We start from the raw sequence: 13,069 nt of genomic DNA on the forward strand, positions 1-13,069 counted from the left end.
ATCATCTATCAGTCACAAAGTCATATTTGCCAAGATACCTTGTCTCGCTTGTAACAAAACCACAAGCTAGGGTGTTTAGCAAGATGGGTTTGTGACATCCAGCCATCCTAGCCTAGCAACAGGGGAGGGGGAAAGCTGTGTTTCAAGTAATCAATGAATAACTGACAAGTTATATTTCTGTGTTTTGACCCTTCTGAAGACGTATATAGGCATGTGCTGTTCAATAAGAAAGTTGTTCGGAAGTGACTCTCACTAAAATACTCTGAACCTGTTTGCGCAAATAAAACCAACTTATTTTTGGATTCCAAGGTCTGAGTCTCGTAATTTCCTGCAACATGGGCACTGCCCTATAGTGGTCATAGTCCTTCCTGTTAGGACATGTCTAGAAAGTAATGCTGGAGCAAGATACTTCAACAGCCAGAAAATTATTTCTGCTCAAGTGGTCTCTTGCCTCCAGAGACTGTTAATGAAGGTCACCCAGAGATGTGGATTTTGGTGCTATTCTAAATTGATGATATTTAATTTTAGTGCTGCCTGTGCTCTAACACAGGCATGAAAGCTCTGTGATAATGAAAATCCAAGCCTTTGCTCAAGCAAGAGACCCTATATCATTTCAAACAAATAGCCATCAAGTACATTTTTGGTGATGCTGTCTATTCCCTGTTTTCTAGATTACCAAGAAGTAGGCTGTGATCTATTTTATCAAATACCTTACTGAAATCCCAGTATACTATGTCCACAGCATTTTGCTGATCCACTAATTTAGTCACTTGGTCTTTAAGACAAAGATTAGGATAACAGATAACACATAATCAGAGTTGGAAGGGACCTCGTAGGTCATCTAGTCCAATCCCCTGCCCAAGCAGGAGACCCTACACCATTTCTGACAGATGGCAGTCCAATCTCTTCTTGAAAGTCTCAACTGATGATGCTCCCACAACTTCCAGGGCAAAGCTGTTCCATTGGTTAATTGTTCTCACTGTCAGAAAGTTTCTCCTTATTTCCAGGTTAAATCTCTCCTTGTTCAGTTTCCCCCCATTATTCCTTGTCTGGCCTTCAGGTGCTTTAGAAAATAGATTGACCCCTTCCTCAATGTGGCAGCCCCTCAAATATTGGAAGACTGCTATCATGTCTCCCCTAGTCCTTCTTTTCATTAGACTAGCCATGCCCAGTTCATCGCATGTTTTAGCTTCCAGTCCTCTAATCTCTTATCTGTACTTTTTCTAGAGTCTCAACATCTTTTTTAATAATGTGGTGACCAAAACTGGATGCAATACTCTAGGTGTGGTCTTACCAAGGATTTATAGAGTGGTATTAGTACATCCCTTGATCTTGATTGTATCCCTCTGTTAATGCCATTTAGGATTGCATTGGTTTTTTTGGCTGCCACTGCACACTGCTGGCTCATATTTAGCTGTTTGTCCACTAAGACTCTCCCAGTTATTGCTATTGAGCCTGATTACACCCAGTCTATATGTGTACTTTTGGTTTTTCTTGCCTAAGTGTAGGACTTTATTTTTCTCTACATTGAATTTAATTTTGTTATATTGGACCTTCCAGGTATTGTTTATTTTCTCTTTCATTACTTCCAAAGTTTGCCATGTTGCAGTAATCTTCTTCCTCTAGTAGATGGCTCCCCTGCTCCCAATCCAGCATTCAACAGAGTGTAAAAGTCAAAACAGCTGATTGTCAGCCAGGGGAGTTAAATATAAAATTTCTCCCAAAATCATTTTTCACAATGTTGTTTGACTTCTCCAGGGTTTCTGTGTTTTAAAATATCCTTTAGGTATTTCTTTTGGTCAGAGTATATTCATAAACTGGAATAGAGCTTGGTAACAAGGTCAGCCATTGAATAGGCATACCAAATAAGTCAGCCAATGAGGGCTGTTTTGGAAACTGAAACTAGAATTAGCCTAGGCTGGAAACTGAAACTAGAAGTAGTGTAGGCATGGCTCTATGTTAAGCTCTGCAGCTCTGAAGCTATGTTGAGCTCTGAATCTGTCTCTTGAAAATGAAACTGCTTCTCTCCTGCTTGCCTGCTGAACTAAAGTGAAACTGATGTCTGTTTCTGAGCTGCTGAAGTTACTGCTTGTAACATGTTTACTTCTGTCTGAGTTTGTTCCATGTTGGAGAAATCTACAACTGGTTTGTAAAGTCTACTTATTATGTTTATAAAGACATTAAATGAAGCATCATCCATCTGTGTTTATTTTTCTGTTCTCTAAGGAAAGGGATAGAAATAGAGCTTGTGCAATGAAGGTTCCGTCACAATTTTTATGTTGTCCTCAGCTACATGGGTTTCAAGGACATTCAGATGACCTCCAGTTGCAGCACTCTGTATGACCTTTTCTAGTTTATCTGCCAGTGTTAGATGACATCATAAGTCCTTGTGAGACCTCAGAATTCCATGACCCAGGGGTGGGATTCTACCAGTTTGGATTGGTTCGGGTGAACCAAATGTTAAGTTTTCATCTGGTTCACCGAACTGATATTTCAACTGACCAGCTGGCCCCACCCACCCCACCCCTCCCAGGTGTCTCCATGCAGCCCATTTTAATACAGGTAAGTGCAGGGTCCGCACCAAGGCTCTGGGAGGGGGAAAATGTACCTTTTGGAAGTCCAGAAACGGGCCTGTTTCCAGCTTCCGGAGGGCTCCAGAACCTGGGGGAGGACTTTTTTGCCCTCCCAGAGGCCCAGGGGAGGGATCTGGACCCTTGGGAAGGTGAAAAATGGCCCTCCTGGAAGTACAAAAGTCTGGAAATAGGCCTGTTTCCAGGGGTGGGATTCTACAGGTTCTCACCTATTTGATAGAACCAGTTGTTAACTTTCTAAGCAGTTTGGAGAACCAGTTGTTGGAAGAAATCTCCTTTTGTTTTTTTCCCCACCCTTCTTCCATTCTTGGCAGTATGCCTAGACTTACTGTCTCCAGAGGAGGTTTTTTTTCTTTGCTGGTACTGTTTTAAAGGGGAAGGGTTATTTTAAGCTTTTTACACTGCTGTTGGGAGGAAATACTCCCCTGTTGGAGTTAGCACTTTGAAGAAATAATTGAATAATGAAGCAGAGCTGCCAGAAAGAAGCTTTTAATGACAAGGAACTAAGATAAGGGACATTCAGCAAGGCTTCTTGGCTAGCTAGAAAGATTGACATTCAAATACCCTTTTTGAGTTTTGGTCTAAGACTGGTGGCCATTCAAAGTTACAATGGCACTGAAAAAAGTGACTTATGATCATTTTTCACACTTACGATCATTGCAGCATCCCCATTGTCATGAGAGGCCAGGCAAGGAGAAGCACCCCTTGATGTGAGTGATGTTGAGTGGCCATGCCCACCCAGTCACATGACCAGCAAGCCACGGCCACCAACTAAGCCACGGTGACAGAACCGGTTGTTAAAAATATTGAATCCCACCCAGCAGGTGGGATTTCCAGCTTCCAGTGAGCCTCCAGAGCCCAGGGGAGGCCGTTTTTGCCTTCCCAAGGGTCCAGAGGCCTCCCCCAGACCTCTGGGAGAGTGAAAATGGCCTCCCCCAGACTCTGGAGGCCCTCTGGAATTCAGAATTATGCCATGCAAATAAGAAAATAATATATGGATGAAAATGGCAGAAGGGCATCCCTGAGGCTTCTCTATCCAGAGTTAACTATGGAGCTGCAAGTAGAGACCATCCATTCCAGAAGCTGCCCAGAGGTCAACTATTTTTGCCACATCTGACAAAAAGGAAAGGGTTGGAAGTTAGTATTCTGATCCCTTTATGTGTGGGTGACCATGTATAGGTCAATGTCAGGAGAGTTCATGGTGACATTCCTTCTTGGGACAGCCCACAAGATTCTAACGTTTAGTCCATTTTTCTCTCTCTTCAAATACTTTCAAAGTTGACTAAATCAAAGATGACTTACTGCATATTTCTGTTATCAGAAATATCTTTATCATGGAGCTTTCAGGACCTCATGAGTTCATCAGTGCAATGGAGCTCTTGAAAAATGTACGTACACACACAACCCACACATATGTGTGTATGTGTGTGAGAGAGAGTGGTGTAGGTGTGTGTTTGTACACACACACATGTGTGTGTGTGTGTGTGTGTGTGTGTGTATGTGTGAGAGAGAGAGAGAGAGAGACAGACAGACAGACAGACAGACAGAATTTCCATTTTGTCTCTTATTCTTTTTGCTATTTGTGAAAGAGGCATCTCATCTCAAGTCACTGTTTTCAAATCTATCTTTCCACACATTAACCAACAGAATCCATGGTATCTGATATAATTAGACAGGTGTAAGACTTTGCCTATTGTTCTCACAGATATTCTTAAAGTCAGTGGATTACCCACAAATTTCCACAATTTAGAGTCCAACTGAATAATCGTGCTTGGGCTGTTCTATCATGTTTGTCTTCTACTTCCATTGGAACTGTTTCCATATGAAGGAGGATCTCTATGAAGATAAGGAGAGATACCCATATATGTTTGTATGAGTTTTTATGTTGTTGCATTTAGGTTTAATAAACAAACAAATGTTAAATGACCAAAACCTGTTTATCAAGCCTAGTAAATGTCATTTTTGAAAAATAATACATTTGTAAAAGTCATTTTTTTATTTTATTTTGACATCAAATGTTCTTTGGTATTCAGATCGGGCCTAAAAATAATAATATAACACTTGGGGATGAAGATACAGCTCAGCAATGCAGCACTAGAGGCCAAGATGGAGAAGATCTGAACTGCCACCATGTACTTCCCTTTGGTGCTCAGGTAGGCGGGCACAAAAGACACCCAGACACTGCAGAAGACCAGCATGCTGAAGGAGATCAGTTTGGCTTCATTGAAGGCCCCGGGAAGATTCCTGGCCAGGAAAGCCACTGTGAAGCAAACAGCAGACAGGAAGCCCATGTACCCAAGGGCAACATAAAACATGGTGACAGAACCTTCATTGCATTGTAGGATGATCTCTGTAAGTTGGGAGTGCATATCAGAATCAGGGAATGGGGGGAAAGTTCCCAACCACATGCTGCAGATGACAGTTTGGAGACCAGAGCAACAAAAGATGATAGAGTTGGCCAAGCTCTTCCCCAACCATCTCTGCACTTTATTCCCTGGTTTTGTGGCCAAGAAGGCTAACACCACTGTGATCGTTTTGGCCAAGATTGAAGAAATGGCAATTGAGTAGACAATGCTGAAGGCTGTTTGTTGGAGGAGGCAAGTCACTCTCCTTGGCCGGCCAATGAACAGGAAAGAGGTCAAGATGGAAAGCAGGAGGGAGACCAGGAGGATATAGGAGAGGTCCCGGTTGTTGGCTTTGACAATTGGTGTTTCCATGAATTTAATGAAGATCCCCAAGCCAAAGCCTGAGGTTAAAGAGAGGAACAAGGCAATGGAAGTCAGGATGATCCCCAGATTTTCCTTATAAGAAAGATAACTTTTAATCTTGGGGATACAGTGAACTTGATTGATGTTTGGATGTTGATCATCTGGACATTTGGTACATTTGTCTGCATCTGAAAAAGAGCAAGAGGATGGTCTTCCTTTGTTGTGGTTAGCCAGTAGCCTGTGCAGATGGCAGTGCAATCAGACAATGGGGAAGAATGGGGACCAGTTCAGAAGTCTGGGGAGGACTTGGATGAGGGTCCTGCGTCCAATGCAGAGATGGGGCCAGGACCATTTGGGAGTTGTGTGCTGACTCCGAAGCCTCCAGAGTCTGGCAGCAGTGAGGCAACGGAACAAGGGGAGCCTGTTCCCAGTGCGCACGTGCGCAGAGCTGCTAGGAGGCAAGAGCAGCTAAGACAAAAGGGGCAACTTGGGAGTAAGGCTTGGAGGTGATTGCCCCTCTCCTAAGGTATAAAGGAAGTGCAAAGGTAAAGAAAACTTTGCAGGAAGCAAAGTTGTTTGCTCTGTTCGGATTAAACCTTGAAGCTCTGTGTGGACTTTGAACTTCAGTTGATTTTTTACAGTTAATTTGGCACTTTAGTTGTTGGCAGCAATTCAAAGGAGATAAAGGTGGGTGCTTATCTCGAGGGAGTGTTTGGGACTCATTACGGGCTGGGAATGAACATAATTCCCAGCATTGAAATAAAACAAGAGTTGTTTGGACTAGGCGTGTGCTTAATTACAGTCTTGGAAGCCTTGGTCAGAACACCCTTTAACACATTGTTTAATCAAATGCATTGTTCGGGTGGCCCCACGCTTCTGCAGAATTGTTTGCAAGAATGAAACCAGCAAATGCAGATTCAGCCACACAATCAACTTACTCACAGAAAGCAGTACTAACCATGAGAAACTTTGCTCACAGCCCAACTTATCAATACTACAATGTGCCCTTGCTCACGATCTCTGCTCAGAACTTAAAAGATGCTAGGACCAAGGTGAGACCAAACTATACATTGACTACTGCGCTGATTGTGTCAAATGCAAGACCAGCATCACACGTCCCAACTGCCACCACCCCCAACAACCAAAACTAGGCACGCACGCCCCCAACTTCTTCCGGGTCCACCACTACAGACCTTAAATGCAAGCTAATAAATGCAAGAATACTTGCAAATAAAATGCCTGAATTCCTCCTCTTACTAAATGTGGCCCTTTTCCATCTAAACTCGTTTTTCAAGATGTGGTTGAATGTATCCTTTCCAGACTCCATTACCACAGTACGTGTGTCAGTTTTGGAAGCCATATTGAGACCAGACGCTTCCACACTGCCACATGCTTGAGCCTGGGAAAATGGGAGGGGGGATTTCTTGGAGTGTATGTGGTTAGACATAATAGCATTCTTCTTCTAAGTCAAGGTCATGTTATTTCTGCACCTGGTTGAGAGGATGTCTCAAGTTGGGATGGATGGTGATTGGGGCATGGGATGCAATGAGAGGTGCAGGGGGTAGATTTGTAGTTTTTACTTATTGCAAGGAAGCCCGGAACTTTCAGATTCGGGATTCCCCAGATATGCCAGTTTACTATCCAAATAAACCAGAACTTTTGAGAAGATGCCTGTCTCGGAGTTATTTGTTGGAGTGGAAGTTTTCTGAAACGCTGACAATGTGATTATCATGTTTTCCAATCTGACCATGAAAGCCGTAGAGGAAGTGGTGTTGCCATTTTCTATAAAAAGTCCCTAGATCTGAAAAAGATTCAAGTTACACAGGAACTTGATCTTCCTGAGACCATCATCTGCAATTTGTCCATAAATACATCTACCTCTAATTAATTGGACCCTAAATGAATGTATAACTGAACCTATACATGCAATCCTGTACAATCCCGTTACTACTTTGGGACTGGATCATCTCATCTTCTGCAACAGTTTAAATACAATTTATGGACTACAAATAAAAGAACCTTTTTCTAACAGTGACCACAGCATGATTGACTTTTGTCTCAATTTACGTCCCTGCAAAGAGGGTCATAATGACAGGACTCCAAATTATAACTTTCAAAAAGCCAACTATGATCTCATAGCTGCCGACCTCTCATCTCTTGATTGGTATATTCTATTCACTGGCTATAATACTGCTGAAGACCATTATAAAAATTTTTGCTCAAAGTCAAAAGAGTCATTAAACTATATGTACCAATAGCAACCCCCAAAGCCAGAAAAAACAAATTACCCAAAACAATAAGGAAGCGCCAATCAAAAGAAAAAAATATCTTTGGCAAAAAAACCCAAACTGGCTACATAGCTAACTTTAAAAGCCGCTACAAAACACTATGCTGTCAGATAAAGGCAGAATGCACCAATTACTACTGTAAACTAGAGGAAAAACTGTTACATACAAAATCCACCGGCTCCTTCTATAATTTTGTAAATACCAAAGTTAAAGACTTGAAAACCATGCCACCCCTAAAAAGGACCTAACAGGAAAGACTATAATAATGAAGCCATTAAGCCCAACACATTTTTTCAGTTCAGTCTTTGTCAACAGCAGTGGCTCATGCCCCACATTTCCTAATCATGCCATAAATAATTATAACGATATGCTACATATTAGTTTTATAGAAGATAATGTTGAAAAGGCATTATGTAAACTAAAACCATCTCTGTTTATTGGCCCTGGTGGATTATGTGCCTTTTTCTTGAAAAAGCTTTCCACTGCCATAACCGAACCACTAAGTACAATCTATGATGTGCTCAGATGTAGCAGTGTGGGAGCATCTGATCTCAATGTGGCTTCCAAAGCTGACATTAACCTCCTAGATCATTTATTATAATCCACTATGACATCCATGTATATGTTGATCAAGGCTTAAGAGGTGGGACTCTGGCTAAGCCTTTCAAAATAATTGTTCATGGAAAATCTCAGGAGAGATCTATGATCCTCCCTTTTTCCTGCTGTCACTCACCTTCCTGGGTGGAGAAGGTTCTTTCTGCACAAGGACGACATTTGTAGCAGCAGATGGACTTCCCTTCCTGAGCCACCTTCATGAATCCAGGAGAACAGCTTTCCACACACCTGGAAGGAGGCTGGGGCTGGCCAGAAAGAGGGGAAAAAATAACTTCCACAATATGAATTATTTTATTTCCTAAAATAGAAAAGTTTAAAAGGTAAAAAGTAAAGGTTCCCCTCGCACATACATGCTAGTCATTTCTGACTCTAGGGGGCAGTGCTCATCAATGTTACAAAGCTGAAGCGCCAACTGTCCAAAAATGTCTCCGTGGTCATGATTAAATGCTGAAGGCATACAGAGTGCTGTTACCTTCCCACCAAAGTGGTCCCTATTTTTCTACTTTCATTTTTACATGCTTTTGAAATGCTGGATGACAGAAGCTGGGAGAAGTAATGGGAGCTCACTCTGTTACGTGGTGCTAGGGATTTGAACTGCCGAACTGCCAACCATTCTGATCGACAAGCTCAGCGTCTTAGCCACTGAGCCACCACATCTCCAATTCAAGGTTTAGCTTTGCTAAATTGAAAGACTACAAGAAACTAAGAGCTCCTAAAACTCATGTGGTTGCTTGCTGTTTGTCTATTTACTTTCTCTTCTAATGTTTCTCCTACTACAATTTTATTTTAAACTAGCTCGATACCTGTGCTTCGCTATGAAACTATGTGGTCGGGCTAAGCTTTTGGGGAGAAAAATAAGGGGGGAAAATTCTGCCTCTGCCTATCAGCATCCATCGGTATTCATCTGGCTAGCGTCCTGTCAGTGTGTGAGAGAGTTGAGAGCTGTTTGGAAACTGAATCAGTATTTGCTATGTGAGCAAGAAGGAGACAGCAAGGAGCCTGGGCATGGCTTAGTTCAACTGTTCTATACTAAAGCTCCTTGGTGCTGTGAAACTAAAACTGAAACTGAAACTCCTCTCCTCTGCTTGTGTTTTGCATTTGGAACAGATTTCTTTTCAGATGGTGAGGGGGAGTAGAACTCCTTAGCATCAGAGGGTGTTGATAATAATATATGAAATATTAATGCTCTGATGGTCATTTCAAAAAAATCCTTTCTTAGTAAGCACTTAGAAACCAAGAGGAACATACGTCAATTCATATGTTCAAGTTTGTAAGCTTTATGGTTCTGGAAATTTTGTGATGGTGCGTGAGTGGTATTTCGCTTTTATATATATAGATTCTCAATGTACCTACTGAAAAGAAAGTTGAATAGATTTCTGTTTTGACAAAATCAATCATTTTGTCCCATGATATAAACCCAGATTCCTTGTAGAAGTTTGATAAACAGTTCATTGGAATAGTTAAGGATATTTCTCTCATAGACACCTGAACATCGAATGGGAAGATGTTTCCTCTCTGGGAGAACTGAGATGACATCCCAACAGAGGTGGTATTCAGCAGGTTCTGACCAGTTCTGGAGAACCGGTAGTGACAATTTTGAGTAGTTTGGAGAACCAGCAAATACCACCTCTGTCTGGAGATTTTATAGTATCCTTCCTCTGCCACACCCACCAAGCCATGCCCATAGAACTGGTAATAAAAAAAATTGAATCTCACCACTGCATCCCATGTCCACCCCTGCTCCAATTTTACAATAGTCTTGGAAAGACCTTCATAAAGAGCAGAATAAAGTCTTTTCCCCACCTTGTTCAGCATCTCCATCTTTGCAATAGCATTCAGGTTCATTATCAACTTGAAATCCAGGGATCCCACTCTTTCTAGCCTCCCAATGGTCCCTTTGATAAAAGACATATTGGAGAAAACCACAGTGTTCACAATGTCCAGGTCAGCTACCAGCTCTCCATTCTCATCCAAATAGACCCCATTGATGGAATTATTATAAAATTGAGAGGTTCGAAGGAAAGAATGAAGCTGGGATGGAAGAGAAAATAGGCAATGTTACACAGGACATAGAAAACTCTTTGGTAAGACTCCTCCATCTCAGCTGACATAAAAATCTTGTTAGAAGGATCAAGAATGGCTTGGAAAAGGAGGATGGTGAAGGATGTTCTTTGTCTTTTCCATTCATAATTGTTATTGCAAACTTTGGAAAACCAATGGGAAGTAACCAAACCAAAAGATATATCCAGTATGAACTATTGAGATCCAAAATTAAAACCCTAAAGGAAATGGAAGTTGTGCACAACAACACCGAAATAAAACATAAAAGAAATGTTATGAACAACTGGTTTACAGGTCAATGGGCAGATAGGAAGAGAAATATCTTTGCTCATTTTGAGGATGACTGTGGGGACCTTTGTGGGGACTAGTAGCTTGTGCCTATGAAACTCTGCATTGAGGTAACAGATGGGAAACTTGCCATGGAGCAGAGACCCCAATATATGCATGGTGAAAGATGATATCTGGTAACAGTTAAGGCAGGAGTGGGATTCAATTTTTTTAATAACCGGTTCTGTGGGCATGGTTAAGTGGGCATAGCTAGGTGGGCATAGCCATGTGACTGGGTGGGCATGGCTTCTTGCTTTTTTGCAGCACCCTCCATTTTTTTGCCTCCTGGGCCTCAGGGAAGCCTCTTGGGGGGCATTTTTGCTCCCAGAAGGCTTCCCTGGGGCCCAGGAAGGCAAAAAATGGAGCCTGGTGGCATGCCCCCTCCCCCACGCCCCTTTAGACCAGTTCTATAGAACCAGTCCAAACCGGTAGAATCCAACCCCTGAGTGAAGGTCACCTCCTTCAATTTTATGGAACATCTATGGAATACTTTGTGGACTATTCTTCACTCTTGTTCCTTCCAGGCTTTTCCCAGTCCAACCCTTCATCTTCTCACCTGGCCTTAGCCCTCTTAGCTTTTTGTCCAAAGAGGCTTCTCTATATACTGCACTTTGATGAAATCCTTTGTTATCTATGATTCTACTGACAGTTTTGAGCCAGGGAAGGAAAATCAAATGGATTCTTAGCCAAAGAATGAGACCTGGGTAAAGCCCAGGAAGTGAGAGCATCAGCAATGTTAGACAGCTTAATATACACAGCACACGTTTTGGTAAATTGGAATTTAATGTAATTTTTATATTCAGAATACAGTATAACAATTGTCAGATTTTTACAATTGTAAACATAGATTCTCAGCTGTTATGGGGAGCTGTGCAATAGAAAATAAATACCTGCCACGCATTCATCTTTGGAGTTTTCACTTTTTCACCAGTTTTAAATGTGCTCCTGGATCTGGATAAATAAGCTGCATTTAAGGCCCGTGCTAAAACCCAGATTGTGTTGTAAATGAAATAGTTGTCCCGAGTCAGGATTGGATCCATCTCCTCTTCCATGAGAGCTTCCAGATCTTCTCTCTGCCTGCACCGTCTCCAGACTTTCACCCAAAAAGCATTGTTGGTATAGGAACACAGGAAGGAGATCTCTGCATAGTGCCTCATAAAAGAATAAAGGTTCAAATAACTACCATCCTTTGCAATTTGATTTTTCTTCATAGGAAAGGAAAATATGCTATGGATGTATTCAACAGGAAAAGATTGTTTTTTCATATAAATAGTGAAGTCCCAGCGGATTGTGGTGAGCAGGACTTTTCCTCTAGGAGGCTCCATAAGCCTTTCAAATACTAGATCCATAAGTAAAACCCCTACATTGAATGAACTGAAATCTGCACCAAAAATAAAGACATTCACATTTCTCCAACTGAGGTATAAATGCCATTTTATGTTCGCTTTCCGAGAAGCTGGGATAAAGATTTGTGATAAAACTGGGCAAATGCCATTCCTGACCAGCATGGAAGTCAACATCCTCATGAACCTTTGTCCATTCTCAGTGTCTGGAGCAAGGAGACCCACCAAGGTCCACCTAAAATGGAGGACCAGTTTCACGATCCCTGGGTACTGGCCTCCTTCAGCAGGGAGCATTGGGTAGAAGAAAGGATTTTCATCACTCACAACCTGGGAATCAAAACCGTGACTGATCTGAAAAGGAAAGTAGAAGTTATTTTTTTTGAGAGAGAGAGACTATAAAAACAATATGCAGTCCTAATGGAGGAATTGTTCCACTCCTAGTCATTCTGTTTACATTGCCTCTCATATGGCTGTGGGCAAATGCATGGAATGTGGAAAGACCTTTGCTCAGAATGGTAATCTTACTTCTCATAAAAGGATCCATGCTCAGTAGAAACTATATAGCAATAGCAATTCCACTTAGACTTATATATCACTCCACAATGCTTTACAGCACTCTCTGAGCAGTTTGCAATGTCGGCATATGGTCCCCAGCAATCTGGGTCCTCGTTTTGCCCACCTCAGAAGGATGAAAGCTGAATCAACCATGAGCCTGTCAGAATCAAACTCCTGACTGTGGGCAATTAGCCTGCATTCTAACCACTGACCCACCATGTCTCCATAGATATTTATCTGTATGCATATTGTGCCTTTCATATCCAAACAAGACAAGGTTGAATCCAACAAAATGAAATTTAATGTGGAGAAAAGTAACATTTTACACCTGGGAAGGAAAAACAAATTACCTGAAACGTGGCTCAAAAACAGTAACTCTGAAAGGATCCTTGGAATCCAAATGGATGATCATTTAAGCATGAATTACTTATATGCGGCTGCAGCCACAAAGCTAATAAAATCCTTGGTTGTATAAAGAGAGACATAGAATCAAGACCACATGAACCGCTTCATAAAGCTTTAGTAAGACCACACCTGGAATACTGCATCCATTTTGGGTCATCACATTACAAAAAAGATTA

At 41.7% G+C, this 13,069-nt stretch overlaps 1 protein-coding gene across 1 annotated transcript; it reads right to left on the reverse strand.

Annotated features, from left to right (window-relative positions):
• Nucleotides 1–4,109: 4,109 nt before the first annotated feature.
• Nucleotides 4,110–12,227, reverse strand: LOC148128624 (vomeronasal type-2 receptor 26-like). The gene is made up of 4 exons (XM_087948706.1): nt 12,093–12,227; nt 10,006–10,233; nt 8,321–8,447; nt 4,110–5,487 (listed from the first exon to the last, which is right to left on the reverse strand). The coding sequence occupies exons 1-4, from the start codon at nt 12,225–12,227 to the stop codon at nt 4,592–4,594; spliced, it is 1,386 nt and encodes a 461-aa protein (XP_087804832.1). The 3' UTR covers nt 4,110–4,591.
• Between the last annotated feature and the right edge of the window lie 842 nt (nt 12,228–13,069).

The sequence above is a fragment of the Notechis scutatus genome, unplaced genomic scaffold, assembly GCF_049901735.1.
Source record: "Notechis scutatus isolate UNSWTSFEM ecotype Mainland unplaced genomic scaffold, rNotScu1.2 NSCUCTG85, whole genome shotgun sequence".
NCBI classification, from domain to species: domain Eukaryota; kingdom Metazoa; phylum Chordata; class Lepidosauria; order Squamata; family Elapidae; genus Notechis; species Notechis scutatus.

What these genes read in the sequence shown, in the direction of transcription:
- LOC148128624 (XM_087948706.1), bottom strand. Translation starts at nt 12,227, where the DNA reads ATGCTCCCTGCTGAAGGAGGCCAGTACCCAGGGATCGTGAAACTGGTC. An exon ending in GGATGTTGACTTCCATGCTG is followed by an intron (nt 10,234 to 12,092) that starts GTCAGGAATGGC and finishes CTTCCATCCCAG; the next exon opens with CTTCATTCTTTCCTTCGAAC. An exon ending in AACCTTCTCCACCCAGGAAG is followed by an intron (nt 5,488 to 8,320) that starts GTGAGTGACAGC and finishes GCTCTTTTTCAG; the next exon opens with ATGCAGACAAATGTACCAAA.